We start from the raw sequence: 18520 nt of genomic DNA on the forward strand, positions 1-18520 counted from the left end.
TTAGAAGCACCTCCAAATAAACATCTAAGCCACTGAATCATTTACATTCATTTTAAGTTACTGTTCTAGTAATCAGCCTGTAGCCATGTAGTGGTCACCTTGTGCTCTGATAACTGCTCCATTGAAATGTTGGCTGCTACCTGTTGTGCTTCTGGTCCTGCCCCATTAACGAATTAGCAACTTGTTCTGCATTTCCAAGAAGCAATCCAGTTACATTTTACAGCTTCATAAATGCTTCCCATTGTGCTTGTAAATTAGGGTACGCTTGAGTTGCTCGAGTCGCATGATAACACTCATTTTCAAACATCTCAGATGATACCATGCACTTATTTGACACCCCGTGCTCCTGCAGTGGCACTTGTGTGACTGACCCTGGACCAGAGCCCTGGCTAAAGTGGGAGTTTCTAATGTCTCAGTTAAACAAAGCTGAACCAGCATGTCGGGACACACCAGCTAATGGAGAAGAGTATTGGCAATGGGAGTGCAGAGTCAGGGGATGAAATCACAAGCTTTGTGCGTACTTAACAGCAGCTCTAAAGCAACAATCACCAGGGTGTGCACACTTTATTTTCTGCTTTCAAGAGAAAAAAAAATAAATCTCAAACAAAACCTTCAGACCACCACACCAATAAAATAAAATAATTTCTACTCTCAAAAGCTAGGCTGCATTGTTTTTAATTAATTTTAATTGCCAAGTAGGATGCCAACTTCTATTTGAATGATGTTTTCCAGTTTAATTTTTTGAGTGTTACACTAAAGAAGATTTGATTCTTGCTAGTTAATAGCTGTGACATTTCCAACCAAATGTAGCTTTTATTATTTATTTGCTATTTTTTTTAAAATAAATTTTGTGAAAGCTTGCAGGGATACTTGAGTAATTTAAGTTGCTAGCACTTTATTGGCTTCTTATGTTCCATGGTTTGTTCTTCTGGAAAATTGTGAGTTGTTTTATGCGTGTGGTTTGTTTTTTCTTCCCTTGAAAAGATTAGGTTTTGTTTCGTAATTGAATCTGGGCTGCTGTTGAATAGACATGTAATATAATTAAATTTAGTTTAAAAGCTTCTTAAAGCACTCCTGGAAGTAAGGCATGTTGATACGTCAGTGTGCTAAAAATAAAACAGCTTAGGAACGTCAGGAAAATGAAAATAAAGCTATTTGAGGAATTTGCAGATTTGTTCTCAGTACATAGTATTTGCAGAATTTGTTGATTTTAGAAGTTGCATACACTTTGCCTTATTTTTCTGCTCTATAAAAACTAGCCCATTTTCTCCTCCAATTTCATCAATTTGAGCAAGTAGCTCATTATCCTGAAATGCTGAATTATTCTCTTCTCACTTGAAGGAGGGGAAACAAGTCTACAGCTTTTGAAAGAGCACCCTAAACAATTTTGACTTCATTTGCTTAGTCTAGAATTTCCTCCAGAGGCTTCACTGATGCCAAAACTTCAGGACTAATATGTATAATATCAGGTTTTCAACTTTAAAAAAATAATAATAATCCAGGCAATTATGATGGATTATTCCACTGTTCCACATTTTTCTTTCTTAACTGTTGAAAGGGTTTGGGATGGAGACGTTTTCTTCAGAGCTAAGTGACCTTTAAAAGACGGGAAAGTTGAGTCTCCAGTCTCAAGTGTGTTGTTGTGAGTCTCTTCCAGGGTCCCATGGGACATCTTCCAGATAGATCAATCTGCCTATATGCTGTATATTTCAGAGACACAAAAGGAACCTTACTTTTAGCCTTGTCACTACCCACCTTGCTAATTTTGATCATGGCAGTGTTTTACAACTTAAATGGATGTGTGCAGTGTAGCCTGCTTCTGCTTGAACAGGTGCTTGGCAGAAAGCTGCTTGGTGCTTGGTCTCTTTTCAGTAGTGCGTGGGGACAGGACTAGGGGTAATGGGATGAAACTTCAGCATAGGAAGTTCCGCACAAATGTGCGGAAGAACTTGTTTACAGTGAGGGTGACGGAGCACTGGAACAGACTGCCCAGGGAGGTGGTGGAGTCTCCTTCTCTGGAGATATTCAAGACCCGCCTGGACGCCTACCTGTGTGATGTGGTGTAGGGAACCTGCTTTGGCAGGGGGGTTGGACTCGATGATCTCTAGAGGTCCCTTCCAACCCCTATGATTCTGTGATTCTGTGAAAGCTAAATGAAATCTCTTATGGATATTCTGGAGCTTTCAGAATTGTCTAAACCAGTTAATTCTGAATAACCGTGAAGTGAATTAAAACGCAGACCACTTCAGAGCTTGAGTTCTGCATGACTTCAGCTGCTTGCATCAAGTGTATGTTCATTATGGTAATGAGATTTTTTTTTTTCTGCTGAGAACTTCAGGGACCATTGTTAAGAACATCAGATGTGCTTTGGAACATGCAAGGATTATCAGGAAGGAAGATCTGAATGAAGTTCAAATTTGTTGCAGAGGATGAAGTGTCCCAGAAAACAGTTGAACAAATTCACAAGGGATGAATCCATCAGATTTTATTTGACAGTGCTGTTCACATGCCACTTGTAACTCGGGGATGGGTAGACTATCGATTGCTGTGAGTTTGCAGGGCATGGCAAAAAAAAATAAAAAAATAAAAAGAGGGAAAATTACTTGCTGCTCTCCTAATGTTCATTCCTGACAGATCGGTATTGACCAGCAGGGAAACAACTAGCAAGTTTAGACAAGCTATCCATCTAAGCTTGAGTATCTGCTAGCTAATGAGTTTCCAGAGTACCCTGAACAGAAGTACTGGTGCCTAACAACAGCAAAATAAACAGAAACATCTTTTTTTGTTGTTCAGTTTCTCCATTTGCATTGTTGTGTGAAACTAACCCATTTCATAACTGACAGGTTTGTAATCTGGATGTTGAATATGTATCAAGAGTACCTATGTTAATATTTAACAAGCCTACTCAGAGTTGGTAACCTTTGCAAGCAGGAAAGGTGCGCCAAAGAATTTCTGTATTTTTATATATATAATATACCCTATGCAAAAATAGGGAGTGACATAAACATTGAAAGGTTGCATTCTTCACTGGAGCATTGCAAGGTTTTTTTATGACGCTGGAAATGAACATTGCAATGTTTTCATGACTACTTAGCCCCAGGAGTTTTTCTCTCCTAGTGCATGTATGTGTTTTTTAGAACACATATTCAGATGTTTTTGTCTTAGTTTGTTTTATTTTGTTTGTTGGGATTGCTGGACTATATAAAATTATTTATCTGCTTGCAAAACAAAGAAATGGTGTGACTACGTGAAAAGTTTGGAGGGGCAGAACATGGTGTTTGGTGTCATTTGTATTAAATGTTGACCAGCTACCTTTTCAATAAATACAGTGAGGTACGATGGAAAGATAAGATAGTGTAATATTTTTTGAATTTTGAAAATGAATTAAAAGTTGAAGATCTTAGAGTCATTTTACTTAAAAAAAAAAAAAAAAGTCCTATGTGTAGATGAAGCATGTGTCTGAGTCCCTGATAGCTGAGCTTCTAAGAGTATAATGGTTTTCTGTACCAGATAGCATTCAGTTGTTCATAGCATTTTTTCCAAATTGTGACATGTTAGATGGAATTCTTCCAACACAACATTTGGGAAGACTTCAGAAGAAATTTTGTCCTATCTTCAGTGTCCAGCACAGACAGAAATGCATTTTGCCTGGTTAGGTAAGTTTTTCAGAGCATTTGTTTATAAGAAATTTTCTGTTTGTGTAACACGCTCTTGAGATTTGAAACTTGAGAGGGGTTTTGACTCTTGTGTCTGTGTTTTACTACCTTCTTGGAAATCCAAGAATTCCATTACAGAAAAGAAGAGCCTTTAAAAACAAAACTAAAAAAAATAATAATTCAGAATTCAGAAATGCTGGAAATTTCCAGCCATGAATGTGGTGCTTTCTGCTTATCTGTTTGCTGGCAGCCAATTGTTTTACCTACATATTATGACTGTGTGTACTATATTCGCACCAGAGCTGAGATTGAGGTGTCTGTGTACCCATTTCTATCCTTCCAGATGAGACTAAACAGTGTGGGAGTCCTTTTCTTTGCTGATGGGGGTGACAGAAGCTGAAGGCTGTGGAGATGCCTTTACCAGAGGTGTTAGGGGAAGAGCTGGGAAAGGAGCAGCAAGATGGGATGATGTGGTTATGCATTTTGGTTTTAAAAAACAGAGAATGAAAAATAGAGTAAGAAGAAACTACAGCATCCCTCCAGGAGAGTTACAGCAGATTAACACAGAACTGCTGCACTGTTAAAGTTGATGTAATTTGATTACTGAGTGATACTCCTAAGAAGCAGAATCTGGTTTTCCAGAGAAACATTCGGCTATGCTGAAAGTATGTTTACCTTTTATTTTCTTAGGGTCTTTGCCTCCTTGTATACAATTATATGCCCATTTGTGATTAAGGAAGTTGAGATTCCTTAGGAAAGTTCCTATCCCTGTCAACAGCTAGCGAAACTAAGACGTGATATATGCAGGCCTGGATGAACAGGGTGATATAATGTATTAATATCTCTGTTACCAGATGTGGGACTAAGATAAAATCTGAGTGTTCTCAATCTTTCATTTTCCCTTCAAGTATTATCCTTAAGCCTAAGCCATTCAAGGGAAAGAAAAACAAGAAAATGTTGCAAACTATTTTATTTATTTTTAACTAAAAGCAGGATGGTATTGCTGCTAGTGGCCTTACTCTGCAGGTGTAGGAGGAAAAAGACAAAAGTAAAATGCTGAACATGAATATGGTTCTTTCTTGGAAACAAGACTGGGGCAAATGCACACTCCCTGGAGCAAGACCAGAAAAATGACAGGAAAAGAGGAAGTTATTTCATTGCCTGTCAAATATAATTTTTTTTCATTTTGGCCTGGCAAGTCACTCCCAATAATTTGTAAGTTATGATAGTAAACACTTCATCAGCTGCAAGGGGACTGGGGTTTTAGAAAGCTCCTATGGGGTAATGAAGTGCTACCTAACTCTGGCTTCACTGTATTGAGGCCAATTTTAATTGTATTCAGAGTTTCCCGTTTTAGCAGACAACCTGTGCTGAGAGTGAATTTTCCCTTGAAATGCTTTCCTAGAGGTGGTTTGATCCCATAACTTCAAGTAAGCAAGCTTTCAGACTTGGCCCTCTTTCAAACAAATGTTTGCAAGGTCAGTTTTGAAATAAGCAGTGCCTCAAGTGGTTATCCTTGCTTTATGGCTAGATTGAACAGGCAGTAAAAACATAAAACACAGTAAAGTTGAGTTGTATTTGAAATTTTTGTTCCAATATTTCACTGCATTCGTTCTTCATAAAAGTAGGAGTCTGCAAATAGTCAATAACAAATGCCTGCTCTTGACCACTGTTTCCTATCCTGATTAAAGTCTGCTGGAGGCAGACAACAGTAGCAGAAATTACTGCTGAAGTCTCCAGAGTAGGTTGGATCTTTGTGCAAATTAATGATGGGTTTACTGGTCATTCAAGAGATTCCAATAGGGGGAAGGCAACAAGCCTGTGAAGTTTAGAGCTTACCATTTAAAGTTGTGCCTCTGTACTTTTTGGTCAATGTTTTTGATGTTGCAATGATGAAAAAGTGACGATGAATTTAAAACAAAGAAAGCGCACTATTCACTGTATCCAAAAGTGAGTTCTTAGACAGTTTACATTAGCAGTCTTTGATTTACAATCTTACTGAAATTTTCAAGAGAAGGTACATTTTGAGAAAATGCATTTACTGATCTTGTTACAAATAGAGAAAAACAAATGGCTTGAAATTTCAGGAAGCTTTTGCTTTAAATAAATAGCTTTAGGTGGCTCGAGGACTCAGACATCTAAGTCTTCAGAAGCATTAGTATTAAGGTAGGATGAGATACAGTGCTGTTAAGAGGATGAAATCTCAAAAGGAATCACAGGGAGCACTATGTACTGTTAATACATATAAAACTGTGATTTTTGTTTTTTAGAAAATTTTTACAAAAGCATATTAATTGTTGATATCACTTTAGAAAGTTCCCTTCTTTTTCACAGATAATAGAGGTTGCCCTCAGAACAGGAGGTGACTATTTCTTCATGGCTCTAAAATTAACTAGCTTAACTAGTACTCCAAGTAGTACTTAAACCTTACTGCTTTACGTAGTATTCTATGCCAGACTGACACATGCTAGCAGAATTTTATTGACACTTTGCTATGCAATTTCAACAGTTGCACTTCATCTCCTGATATTGTAAGTACCAAGATTACCAGTAAAGCCATGGCATTGTGCTTATGAGTGTAAAAGTATTTCTGCGTTAACCTAATTTCCTGAAGATTTATGGCTGCTGTAAATGTTTTCCATGGGTGACTTCTTGCTGAGCTGCTACTTGAACAAGCAGGAAAAGCTGATTGCCAGAGCAAAGCATATAGCTGCCAATAGCTTAAGGAAAATGTTGCTGGCTTTTGCATGTGCACTATAAAGATACAGAAATATGAATTTTAACATTTTGTTTTACTCTTGCATGAAAACCTAAGTAGAACTGAGTAATGTTTGAAATGAAAAAGCCAACAGAAAGGATCATGTTCTTCTCTGTTTCAGTATTTTCTTAAATAACAAAAAAGTTATTATAAAGTTGAGTGCTGAAAAATGTTGCAAAAATCTGTTTATCATGTACAGCAGTTCCGTTTTCATGGCGATTTTTAGAGCGCATACTGACAGAATTTATAAAAGTAAATATAAATCTTGTCATTACTGCCTTTGATTTCAAGAATTATGTAAGTGCTGGGATGTTCATCTTACTTGAAGTCTGAGTGAATCTGTTCACTTGCCCTAGGCGTGCTTAGTATCAATATGTATTAATCTTTGTAGAAATGTTTGTAGTTACTGTCAGTAAAACTTTTTATTCTCACTGGAATTGTTTGCTTATCCAGCAATACTGCATCCTCAGCTGAGGACAGCCTGTGATGAAGTGCTGGATACCTGACATCAGCTTCACACAGGGATGCATAGAGAAGCATGCCACTGACAGGTCAGATCCCTGAGACAGCACTACATGATAGTGTCAGAGGCATCCTCACAGACGTGTGTAACTTGAAAACATGCCAGGTGAGCCCATGCAGGATATGTCCTGTGCCAAGTGCTTCTAGGTGGTAGCCTTGCCAGCAGCCTCTCCTATCCAGAGGCAGACAGGACAAACTGCAGGGCCTGTAGGTTGCCTGTCCACCAGAGACAGACAACAGAGAAGTAGCTGCTCATCCCCACACTGGTAGGGGAAAGACTCTGCACAGGATGAGGGTACCAACTCATCCATGTAGTTACTGGGGAAGGACACTTCTCTGGGGGTTACAGGGCCAACCAATCCAGTTTGTGCTTAGGTTCCTCCGCTTTTCTCCTTATGTATTTGGGTGGTGGCAGTCAGAAATGTAACTGGAAGATGTGTTTAATGCGTATGAAGTAAACATGGGCCTAGACTACACTACAAACTTACAGTTTTTTTTTCCTCTAGCGTCTTCAGATTTTTTCTTGAAGAGGATGGCATCCAGTTTCTTACTCTCAGAAGTTGCTAGAACTACCAAGGAAATGCCACACCACACAACTGAAAAATATCAGCTATTCCCAGCATGTAACAACTTTCTTTCCACCAATCAGCTAGAGAAGTTAAGAGTGGATACAGACTTGTAAGCTTTTTTGGAGCTTACAGAAGGAAAAGTGTAGAAAAATAGGGGAGAGGGACAGTCCTAATATGCATTATTTGCAGCTAATGTAGCTAAACCCTCCAAGCAAAGATGCAGTTTGTTCCTTATTCATGGTGAAACGTCTATATCCAGGAAAATTTTGAGCAGAGCTGTAGCACAGTTGACATACAACCATCTCTTCCGTGCCCCAACTAAAAGTATGTTGTGATGGGCATACATCATGTCTTGAAGTCATCTCTAATTCTTTTCTTTGCAATACTGAAATACTCTGTTTGCTTTTAAAAATCTGTAGTTTGAAAGGCTCTTGAATCAGAAGGGGCATTTAAAAGAAAAGTAGTATGTTGCAAATGGGAATATTGTTGACTAGCAGGTAACAGTCATCTAAATGAGTGTTTTGTCTTGATTGCTTTTTGGTTTTTTTTGGTTGTGTCGTTTTTGTTTTTGTTTGTTTGTTTGTTTGTTTGTTTTGTGACAAGACTCTTGGATCATAGAGTGATCCTCTTGATTATCTCTGTTGGACCTTCAGAGGTGGGCTAGACGTCTGTGGCTGTATCATGAGAACACATCCTCAGTTCAATTCACAGGTTTTATCAAAGGAATAATTGATTCAAACTTCAATTGTTCCCATGCATTTGCTACTTCATGAACTCCAGCCTGCAAATCTGCTAGCATTCACCACAAAACTCTCTTGACTCATGCAAGTTAATGAAGCTCAGTAGTGACATCCTACATAAAGTTCATTTTAGTAGTATAGGTGGCATATTCAAATGATTCCTGGGAAGGGAATGTAGTAAATGTATCAGTTGGTATCATTCATTTAAGCAATGCTACGCTTTCTGTAGCTCAGAAATGAGTGAATTTAAAGCACTGAACTCCCACCTCTTTCCCTTGGACAAGCATTGTGTGAGCTTCATCTTGACAGGCGTGAAGCAAGTCATTCAAATTTGATGTAGATTCTCTTTTATAACAGTTCACAAGTTAGGTAGAAATTCTGATGATTTTCTCTGCTGATTAGTTCAGTGTGTGGGTTTAGAAGGAAGGCAATCCCCTTCCTGTGGAGTAGGGGAGTACGGCATTTTTTATCATTTATTACAAAATAAGTGATTATTTTCCCTGGATTCAAGGCAATGTCAGACACAGAGTCTCACTTTGATTAGAAAAAGGGACTGAAATAGAGTTTAACTGGAGGAAAGCTGAAGTTTCTCATTAAGTATCTGAGAGTTAGTGTGTATGTTTTATACATAGATATATGTGCATGTATACATGTACAAGAATAAGTTGTGTGTGCATCACTTGAAAGCACTTACTCAACACCCTGTCTTGATACTGGCAGTGCTGAGGGGGTGGCTGCTGTGAAGTTTTCTGAATGGCTGTTGTCTCTTGGAGGTCTCTCAAGATAACTTGAGGCTACAGTCACTGAAACGTTAGAAGTTATGAGTCTGAGTAAACTTGCTTTCACAAATTGCCCTATTATTCTCACAGTGGGGAGACTGCTTTGGACTGTGGCAAAGTTCAGCTTGGATGCTGCATAGGAGGAAAGCAAGTGTGAGGCATTAGGCCTCATAGTTATGTCTTCTGAATGCTATGGCAAGGAAATACATTTGGCCAGGTGATATGCACAGCGGCTTGCATAACTTGCTCTCTCACTTACTGAAGGGTCTTACTGGCAATTATTTCCCCACTTTCAGTTTTTGTATTGGGCTTATGTGGCAAGTTTTTGATAATGAGGGAAATGCATTGGTGGCATCTGTGAGAAAAGCTGAGGAGCTGCCCCATTTCAGATAAGAGACAGCTCCAAAAAGGACCTGCTGCTGGCCAGAGCTGAACCAATGAGCAACATTAGCATTGCCTCTGAGAGCAGATATAAGAAAGAGGGAAAACCTGCAAAACAGCAGGTGGAAGAGAGGAGTGAGAGGAATAGCCCAGCAGCCATCAAGGTCAATGCAGGAGTGTGGGAGTTCCAGCTGCTAAAGCCTAAGTTCTCAGCAGTCCGTGGAGAAGATCATGGTGGAGCAGGCTGAAACCCAGCAGCCCACACAGGGCACCATAGGGGGCCAGGCTGTTCCTCCACAGCCGATGGAGTGGACTGTGGGGGAGCAGGCCGTTCAGCAACCCATGGAGGACCCCATGGGAGAGCAGGCTGTTCCTCCACAACCCATGGAGAGGATTGTGGAGGAGCAGGCTGTTCCTCTGCAGCCCATGGAGAGGACTGTGGGGGGGCATGCTGTTGCTCTGCAGCCCATGGAGGACTGCAGCAGAGCAGATCTCCATACTGCAGCCTGTGAAAGAGCCCACAGTGGAGCAGGTGAGTTGGTGGGAGCTGCTGCTGATAAGGGGGGGTGAACAGGCCCTGGAGCAGTCTTCTCCTGAAGGTCTGCACCACAAGTGTGATGTTGGAGCAGTTCTTGATGAACTGTAGCATGCAGAGAGCACTCAAAGGATCAGGAAGGGTAGCAACCTGTGCCTGTGGGGACCTGATGCTGGAGCAGGGGAGGAGTGAGGGTGAAGGAGCAGCAAAGACAAAGCATTGTGAACCAAAAGCAGCCTCCATCCCCTGTGCTGTTCAGAGGGAGAAGGGAGAAGATAGATGGGGGTGGGAGGTGTATAGGCAATAAATTACATTAATCTCTCCTAGCTGAGTCAGTTTTGCTCATGACAGTAATTGATGAGCAATCTCCCAGTTCTTATCTCAACCATGATCCTTTGTCCACCATATTTTTTGCTCCTGTTCTTTTGAAGGAGGATGAGAGAGCAGTGTGTGCAGCTGAGCTAGCATCTGGAGCAAAATTACCACTTTCTGCTTTGTAGTAAAGATAATATTTCAAGCAGAATTAAAACCTTCCTTTTAATGGCATTAGGATGTGCTACGCACCAGGTGTTGTGTTGGTCTGATGTTCAGGCTAAGATTTGGGGGTGTGAAGGTAGTTCAACAGAGTTCTGTCTGCTCACTGCAGTCTGGGCACTGTACACTGACTCATATTTCCTTTCTGTCCTCCAGCATCACTTTCTGTTAAACCACAGTCACAACTACTTGATGGTGCAGAGGTTATCTTTGAAAAGAAAGCTGCTAAGGTTATTTTTGGGATTCAGGCTCAGTTGGTCTTTCTTACATGGGAATGTAATGTGATTCACCTTCCTTCAGGGGTTTGTCGGTGTAAGGAGGAGATATCTTTTTCTTAGAAAGGAAGTCATTCAAAAGCTTAACTGAATTACTAAAAACCACCCTTCTAGAACAAAAGCAAATCATTAAAAATCTGTAACTTAACATCATAGTTTACACTGTTGTGAAGCAGAGCCTCTAGCTGAGGATCTCTGCTTCAACTTCCTGGCTCTGCTGCTTCTGCTGCCCCCATGTGAGGTACTGCATCACCACTGCTGTCTTCAGAGCTGCCTGTATGTGACTGCGCATGACATCAGCCAGATAACAGGTGCAAGGCAGCCAGAACATCTGTAAACTCTTGACAGCTAAGAAATCATGTTTTATATCTTTCTGTTCTGCTTTAGGATATTAATAAGTAATTGACCAGAAGTATGTGCAAAGGCTGTGGAAGACTATGGTCCAAAAGAAAATGTCAAGGGGGGGAGGGAGGGGAGGAGTGGAAAGTAGCAAAAGATAGCACTGCTGTATCCACTATTAACTGTATTTGGTGGTCTGTGGCTCAGTTTACAGAGCAGCTGAGTATGATTGAAACATGTATATCCCAAGATAGCTTTCTGCCTTAGTACATTGCTTGAAATGCCGTTGTGACAACATAAAGAGCAGTGGGCTGCCAAGGCGCCCTGCAGGTTTGTATTTACCAGTGGAAGCAGTACTGTTGCAGCTGTGTTGCTGCTCCTGTCATGTATTACAGCTAGAGCAAAGCCAACTTCTAATTTACCATTATGTATGTGATCACAGTTCTTGAAAACTGCATCTGTACAAGCATAGCATCCGCTACTTTTGTTGTGTAATGCAAGGTCCATCCATGTTTATGGCTTTAATCTGGTAGAGACCGAGTTTTAGATGACACTGCGGTTAAATATAGGCTAAGATATCATATAAGCAGCATTCTGGGAGCTCCTTTTGTTGTCCAAATGCATAGATGTTGCAAACAGGATTATAGGCATTTGTCATAGCTCGGCAGAATGGAACTGTTCTTATTATCTGCTGCCTACTGTTTCATCTTGGACTAAGCAAGAGGTCATATTTTAATTTAACTCAGCATATGAGGAATTGGACAGAAAGCCTCCAAGCCGTATCTTTTTATCATTAACACTCCTTGTGGGATTTGCTGTTGTTGTTGTTGGGTTTTGTTTTTTAGTTTGATTCTGAGCTTGAATTGATTACAAATCTCAGTAAAGCATGTGGAACTTTTCTAGTAAAAATACCTGTGTTTTGCAAAGGTCTAAATCAAATGGGAAGTTAGCTTAGCATGTTTTGCACTGTTTAAAACAGTTCTTAATGTCAGACCTTGAAACTTAATATTGATAATAACTTCTTTGTTCTCTCGCAGCAATACACAGAAACTCTTCTGGAACTCTTGTGACCTCTATAGGCCATTGTCTGTATCTCTTGGGTCAAATCATAGAATTACTCAGGTTGGAAAAGACCTCAAAGATCATCAAGTCCAACCGCAGCCTAACCATAGTACCCTAACTCTAACAACCCTCTGCTAAATCATATCTCTGAGCACCACATCCAAACGGCTCTTGAACACATCCAGGGATGGTGACTCGACCACCTCCCTGGGGATACACTACTTTCCACAGAGATGACTCAGAAGTTTTTTTGTTTTGTTTTGTTTTTTAATTATTTTTCCTAATTGTCTTCTCTCTCTGAACTTCTTACATTGCTAATTGTTTGTGCTTACCTAGTTACATAATTTCAGTCTTGTGGTAACTTAAGTGTTACTACCTTGTCATTTTGTTGTTCCTCACCCCCAAAGATTTTTCTTAACTTAGATATTTTAACATGGACTTTATTTTGGTTGGAGAATGTTCTGTCAAAGATCATGCATATCTCTGCTGGTTAGTTGGTTTTTGGGGTGGTTTTTGTTTGTTTGTTTTTTAAGTAATAAGTTACAAAGATTTGGAAACAGTTTTGCCCACGAGTTGCATTTTCTGTAATTCCATCTTAGGTAATTATGGGCAGTTATTTGAAAACACTCTTCTCAGCTTTTTCAACTGTTCCTGTTGCCTGGTACTTACTGGTGTCAGTAATTGCCTTCCTAGCAGCTGGCTGCAGTGTTAAAACTGAGTGGGGCTTTGCGGAAAATCATAATGAATACAATATATGCATACATAAAATATTTATACTTGCATACATGTATGTATACACATATTTATACATATGTGCATATGTTTCTATATGAACATGTATACATGTATATATGTCAGTCTTTATGTGTGTATACATGTTCACACAGAATACAGTTGCCTGTGCATGGGCAGATAGAGTACAGTAATAAGTTGTAGGGGCAGGTGAACTCTTAGTACGAGACTTTTCTTTGTTGCAAACTTGGGTCACCATCTTTTGGAGCTTCTGATGAAAAGAATAGCAAAACAAAAAAGCCTTCAATGAGGCATTAACATGCTATGATAGATTTGTCCGCTGGCAAGTGAGCATTTGTAAACAAAGCAGCAAAGAATCATTTGCAGAGCAAGCAAGAAGAAAAGGATTTGGTTTTCCTGATAATGAATTTGAACTTTTTTAAGTAAGTAGAATCAGTGTTTAATGTCAGGTTTCCCTTTGAGAAATTGAAGTGATGGACTCTAAAAGCCAGTTTTGGATTGGTAAAGGGGGGTAAGAATCAATAATTGTGACAGGCTAGCTGTGGGAGCATTGCTTCACTGTTGACAATTGCATCATGGTATTAGGGACCCAGAGGGAATGTGCTGCCGCTGCTGTCCTGTCTGCTGTGGAACAGTTTTTAACACGGTGATGCCAAAGCTACTATTCAGTTTTCTATGTTATTTCCTTTGTTTTTAATAACAGTTGAGTTTTCAGCATCTGAAAGCATGTCTACATGCAAAAATTCAATCGTAGGTTTTCTGAAATGAAACTCTTCTTTTTCATTCTAACCTACTAGACCAAAATAACACCTATGGAAGCATGAATGTAGACTGAGTTCAAAGCCTGCCTGAGAGCACACATGCAGTTTGCAGTGGGCTGTGACTGCTGAGTTGGGCTTTTAGTTTGATACTAAGAGACGCCAAAAAGAAGACTGCAGCATCTGGTGCCATTTTTGTTATCTCAAGCCAAATAAATTAATGGCCTTTTATCTATGTTTAATGATTTTTTATTATATCAATGCATTATTTATGTTAACTGTAATTAATTAGTAATCTAAATTGAAAGTTTTGATGGTGTTTTTGTTTTGTTTTTTTCCAGAAGGATATGTATATTCATGCGGTGTTCTGCTACTTTCCCCCCCCCCCTTTTTTTCTTTTTTCCTTTGGGAGCAGAACTGTGGAATTAATAAGGATATGAATGAAATCTCCTCTTTTGAAGCATTATTCCATCCTGGAAATACCAGGGGAACTTGGTGACAAGAGAGTCTCATGGTGTAAAGAATATACAGTTCCCACAATGTGTAACTGTTTTGAGACAGAGGAAATAACATGCTTACAAGAACTCTGTCCATTTGCAGCTGTAGTATTTAAAAGTGTGTGCTTTTAGCTAACTTCAAAGATAATAAGATTCTACAAAACCACTGCAATGTATGTATCAATTGAAGCTTCTACATCTATTAAATGAAGGTGTGAGGAAGCTGTAGGTATTCATTCAGTATAACAGTGTAGAACTTCATGTTCTGCTTTGAAAATGAAACCAAATATACTGCCTTCTGGGTTGCAGGGCCAAAGACCGTGTAGCCCTTGAGATCTTCCATTAGTGCCTCTTTTAAGAAATTTGTGTAGCTTATGAGCTTATGAATTGTAATATGTGAACACTCAACTTCTGTAAGATACCATTATGCACTCATGCACATTAGAAGCTGCTAACCATTATTTGGTTTGATAGAAATGCAGATATGGAAATAAGGTAATCGCAGATGCACCGCATGATGTGATAGTGTTTGCCAGGAAAAAAAAAAAAAAAAAAAAAAAGAAAAAGTCAAGTACATTATTGTTTTTAATAAAGTCAAGGTAGATTTGGGGTGCTTTCCTTTCCCTTCTTTCCCTTTCCCCTTTCCCCTTTCTCCTTTCCCCCTTCCCCTTCCCCTTCCCCTTCCCCTTCCCCTTCCCCTTCCCCTTCCCCTTCCCTTCCCTTTTTTTAAATTCTGTTGGAGAATTTTTGCTTTAGTAAAATAACATCTAAGTGAATGGGAAAGCTTCTAAGTGAGTTGTCTCATTGTCTCTGCCCAGCAAGCATGTGCAACCTAAAAAGTTTTGATAGAAAACCTGGACACCATTTGCTGTTTTTTGAAACTAGGAAACTACAGGATGTGACACAAATTGTTTCCCAGTAGCTGTGCTAAAGCTGACTAGTCCGCAAGTGGGGTGATTCAAGCCCAAAGCGATGTGAATTGGCTTCAGGTCATGATGAGTAACATTCAGAGGCTACGTGCTGCACAGGCCACAGTGTGCATTTGCTGGCTGGTAGGGTGCTGCCTGTGCAGTGTTTCGTCAAGCACATCTGCTCTGGCTGCTGTAGAACAGAAAGAACCTCATTTTCCTGCTTTTCCCATTTTATACATGCTATTTTAGAAGCTGGGTGGGGGGGTGGGGGGGTGGGGGTGGGGGTGGGGGGAAGGTAAGCAAAAACAATGTAGTTTTAATGCTGAGGCAGTGGTGACAATAAGGAGTGAAGGATTCTGTTCCCTCCCCATTTAGAGTGATTTTGGAGGCTTGCTGTGACTGGTCATGCCAATTGGCAGACTGCTTGATTCTGTAAATAAGCATATGCTTTGATATGTGCTGTCCATCCCATAAGCTCCAGAGATTTATGAAGAAAAAAAAAAAAATACACATGGAATTCCTGGCCTATTTTACAGAATAGGATTATTCATATTTCAAAAATCTAGCAGAAGGCCACCAAGAAATCCATGGAGAAAATTTCTAAATATATATTCTGTGAGGAACATCATGAAACAGGTGTTCCTCTACAATGAGGCTGTTGGTTGGTTGGTTTTTTTTCCCTCCATGCATTTTATTTTATTTTATTTTATTTTATTTTATTTTATTTTATTTTATTTTATTTTATTTTATTTTATTTTTGTTTTGTTTCACCCAGTACTCTTAGGAAGTACAAAATCAAGACTAGTGGTTACCCTTCTCTGCTTTCTGAACAAAGAAAAACACATGCTTGGGAATCTGTATTGATAGAATCCAGCTTCGGGTTGTTTCTCTGCTTGGATAGAAGTCTTAGGGCTGGGATGAGTCTTTGCAGAAGTGTGCTGTACCATGCAGAGAATGTGACGTAATGAAACTGATGAAAAACCTTTAGTAGGCAGAAATTCCACTACAGATAAGATGGATAAGAACAATGCTTTTCTGCTTTAATGCTGGGTTTTTCAGTCCGCTGTTATTCTATAGTAGACCATTGAAAAGAAACTGCTGTTTTGCGGCTATTCACAGGAATCGGGTTATCATTTTAACAAGCCTTTTACCCACCTTCTCTTGCAGGTAGCATTGCTACTTCCTTCCAGTGGCCGCCAATCCATCAAGATCACATTTGCAACGACGATGACGACAAGGTGAGGCACACATACATTTATTTCTCCCTCAAAAGATCAGTGCGCATCTGTTCACTTTCATTTCTACATGCTGCTTTTACTGTAGAAAGCACAGCGCTCATTTTTAAGCATTGCTTTGAGTCGTTATGTTAAAAACACCCTCGATTTAGTAAAAGACTGTCCTAAGTGAACGCACGGTATTTTTGCTTGTGCTCTGAACATCGCAGCCGTGTGACAGTGTGTGTTAATAAAGCAGTGCTGTTAGCTGTGGTAAGGCAGGGTGTTGTGTTGTGGCAGGGTGTTGTGGCAGGGTGTCCTAAGGCCATCAGGAGCAGCTCCATCCCGCCCGCTGAGGCGGCTGTGGACGGTGCGGCCTGACGACCGGCTGCGCATGCGCGCCATGGCTGCCAGCCCTACTCCCGCCCCCGTCCGCTTCCCGCCCACTTCCGTCCGCCGCAGCCGTGTGCAAACAAAGGGCGCCTCGAGCTGCCGGTCGAGGAGTGTCCGGCTGCAACACCCGCCCCTGTCGGACCGTGACGTCACCGGTGCCCGGAGGCGGCGCGCGGCCGCAGGGCCCGCAGGGGCGGAAGATGGCGGGCGGTAGCGGCAGTGAGCCGCGGAGGGCGGCGGGCCGGGCGCTGGAGGGTCGCGGGCCGCAGCCGGAGCTCGCCCTGTGATGGGCGGAGGGCGCCGGGCCGCCACTCCCGGAAGCGACCGTGCGGGCAGGCGGCGCAGGCGCAGGCCCCGGCCGGGCGGAGGCAGCGTTGGCCGGGGGACACACAGCCGACACGACAGGAGGCGGCGGCGGAGCCTCGCTGGGCACCGCGGGGCGCGCCGAGGCGGCGGGGGCGCGGCCCCGCGGGGCCCCGCGGCCTCAGGTACCGGCGGGGAGGGGCGGGGCGGGGCCCTGCCGGTGCGCCGGGCCCGGCGGGCGAGGGGCGGTTGGCCGCGCTCGGGTCGGGGCAGTGCCGGTTCGGCGGGCGAGGGCCGGTTGGCCGCGGCCGCGTTTGGGTCGGGTCGAGGCGAAGCGACGGCGGCTCCTCTGTGTCTCTGCGGGCCGCTGTGCTGTCACGAGCCGAGAAGGGACGGCTGTCCGGGGAGAGACCGCTGCTCAGGTGTGCGGCTGGGGGTGCTGCCTTGGTGGGAGTTTCAGTGCGTACCGATTCCTACATCCAGTTTAACAGGAGGTGCTCTTCACTGTACGTGCACCAAGAAGGTGTCGCTTCCTTAAGAAGTGTGTTTTGAAACTAGTTGTGCTTTGAGCTATTGTCTGGAGGCACTGGCTTTCAAATGTGATTCTTCATAGTAATATAGTTACTACTTACGCAGGTGTTCACTGTCTCGAAGACGCATGAAAGTAGCTTTGGGAGCAGACGCTGTTCTCGGTGTGTTGTTTGACCATCTGGTGAGGCAGCCAGAGTGGCAAAACAGCCGTGGTGACCAGGAACCCACCTTGTCCTGGCGTTACTTCCTGACACGGCAGTGCTGCTTACGTGCTTGTTCCTAATCACCCATCTGCTGGAACAAAAGCCCTGCTTCCAGTTGCTAAATACACGACATTTACCCTCATCTCAGGGATTTTGCTGTTTGCTGGCCCAGTTTCTTTGCTGGTCCTTCGTTTCTTGAAATATATACGCCTTTTTTTTTTTTTTTTTTTTCTTTCTTTTTTTTTTTTTTCCCCTCACTTTAACAAGGTATTGTAGCTGTGGCATTGGAAACTTGCTGTCCTGAGAAAAAGGAAGGAGGAAGCTCTGTTTGGCTGGGCAGTTAGAGAGGGCAGCATGCACAGTGAGAGAACTGGGTGTGAGGCAGCAAAGTGGATGAGGTGCTGTGCTCGCTGTAATGAGAAGTTGGTAATGTTGTCTTCCTCAATCACCATAGAAAAGAAAATACGAATGCGTAATATTACATGTGAAGGTTTTCCTGAGCTTGTTACAAGAAAGCAGTACACGCTAAGAGCAGTAATTGCAATAAAAGCAGTGTTATAAATTACAGGGGTTCATAAGTTACAGATCTCAAGATTTTCTTGCTTGAATCTTAGCAAATGTCCATCTATGTATTTTTTTTCAACATGGTTTACTCTAACTACAGGAGATTTAAAGTGACATTATTTCTAAAGCCAAGTTACTCTTCTGCTCCTCAGTAAGAAAGACTAAGAAATTATTTCTGTACTGAAATAAGAGTAGTACAACTTTTACAGTTATGAAGATGAGTGAGTTCTTTAGAACTACTAC

The 18520-nt window shown here is 41.5% G+C and overlaps 1 protein-coding gene across 7 annotated transcripts in view; it reads left to right on the forward strand.

Annotated features, from left to right (window-relative positions):
- Window positions 1–18520, forward strand: part of RNF38 (ring finger protein 38) — an 89279-nt gene that overhangs the window by 43114 nt on the left and 27645 nt on the right. For 5 of the 7 annotated variants that reach the window (XM_085528986.1, XM_085528990.1, XM_085528987.1 and 2 more), the window contains exon 2: window positions 16237–16307. In XM_085528986.1, coding sequence (XP_085385112.1) covers window positions 16237–16307 — 71 coding nt within the window. Of the gene's footprint in view, window positions 1–16236; window positions 16308–17028; window positions 17165–18520 lie in introns of those variants that run through there. The other 2 variants (XM_085528991.1, XM_085528992.1) reach the window with 1 other exon arrangement.

The sequence above is a fragment of the Coturnix japonica genome, chromosome Z (genome assembly GCF_054131305.1).
Source record: "Coturnix japonica strain WE chromosome Z, WE-NBRP24, whole genome shotgun sequence".
NCBI classification, from domain to species: Eukaryota; Metazoa; Chordata; class Aves; order Galliformes; family Phasianidae; genus Coturnix; species Coturnix japonica.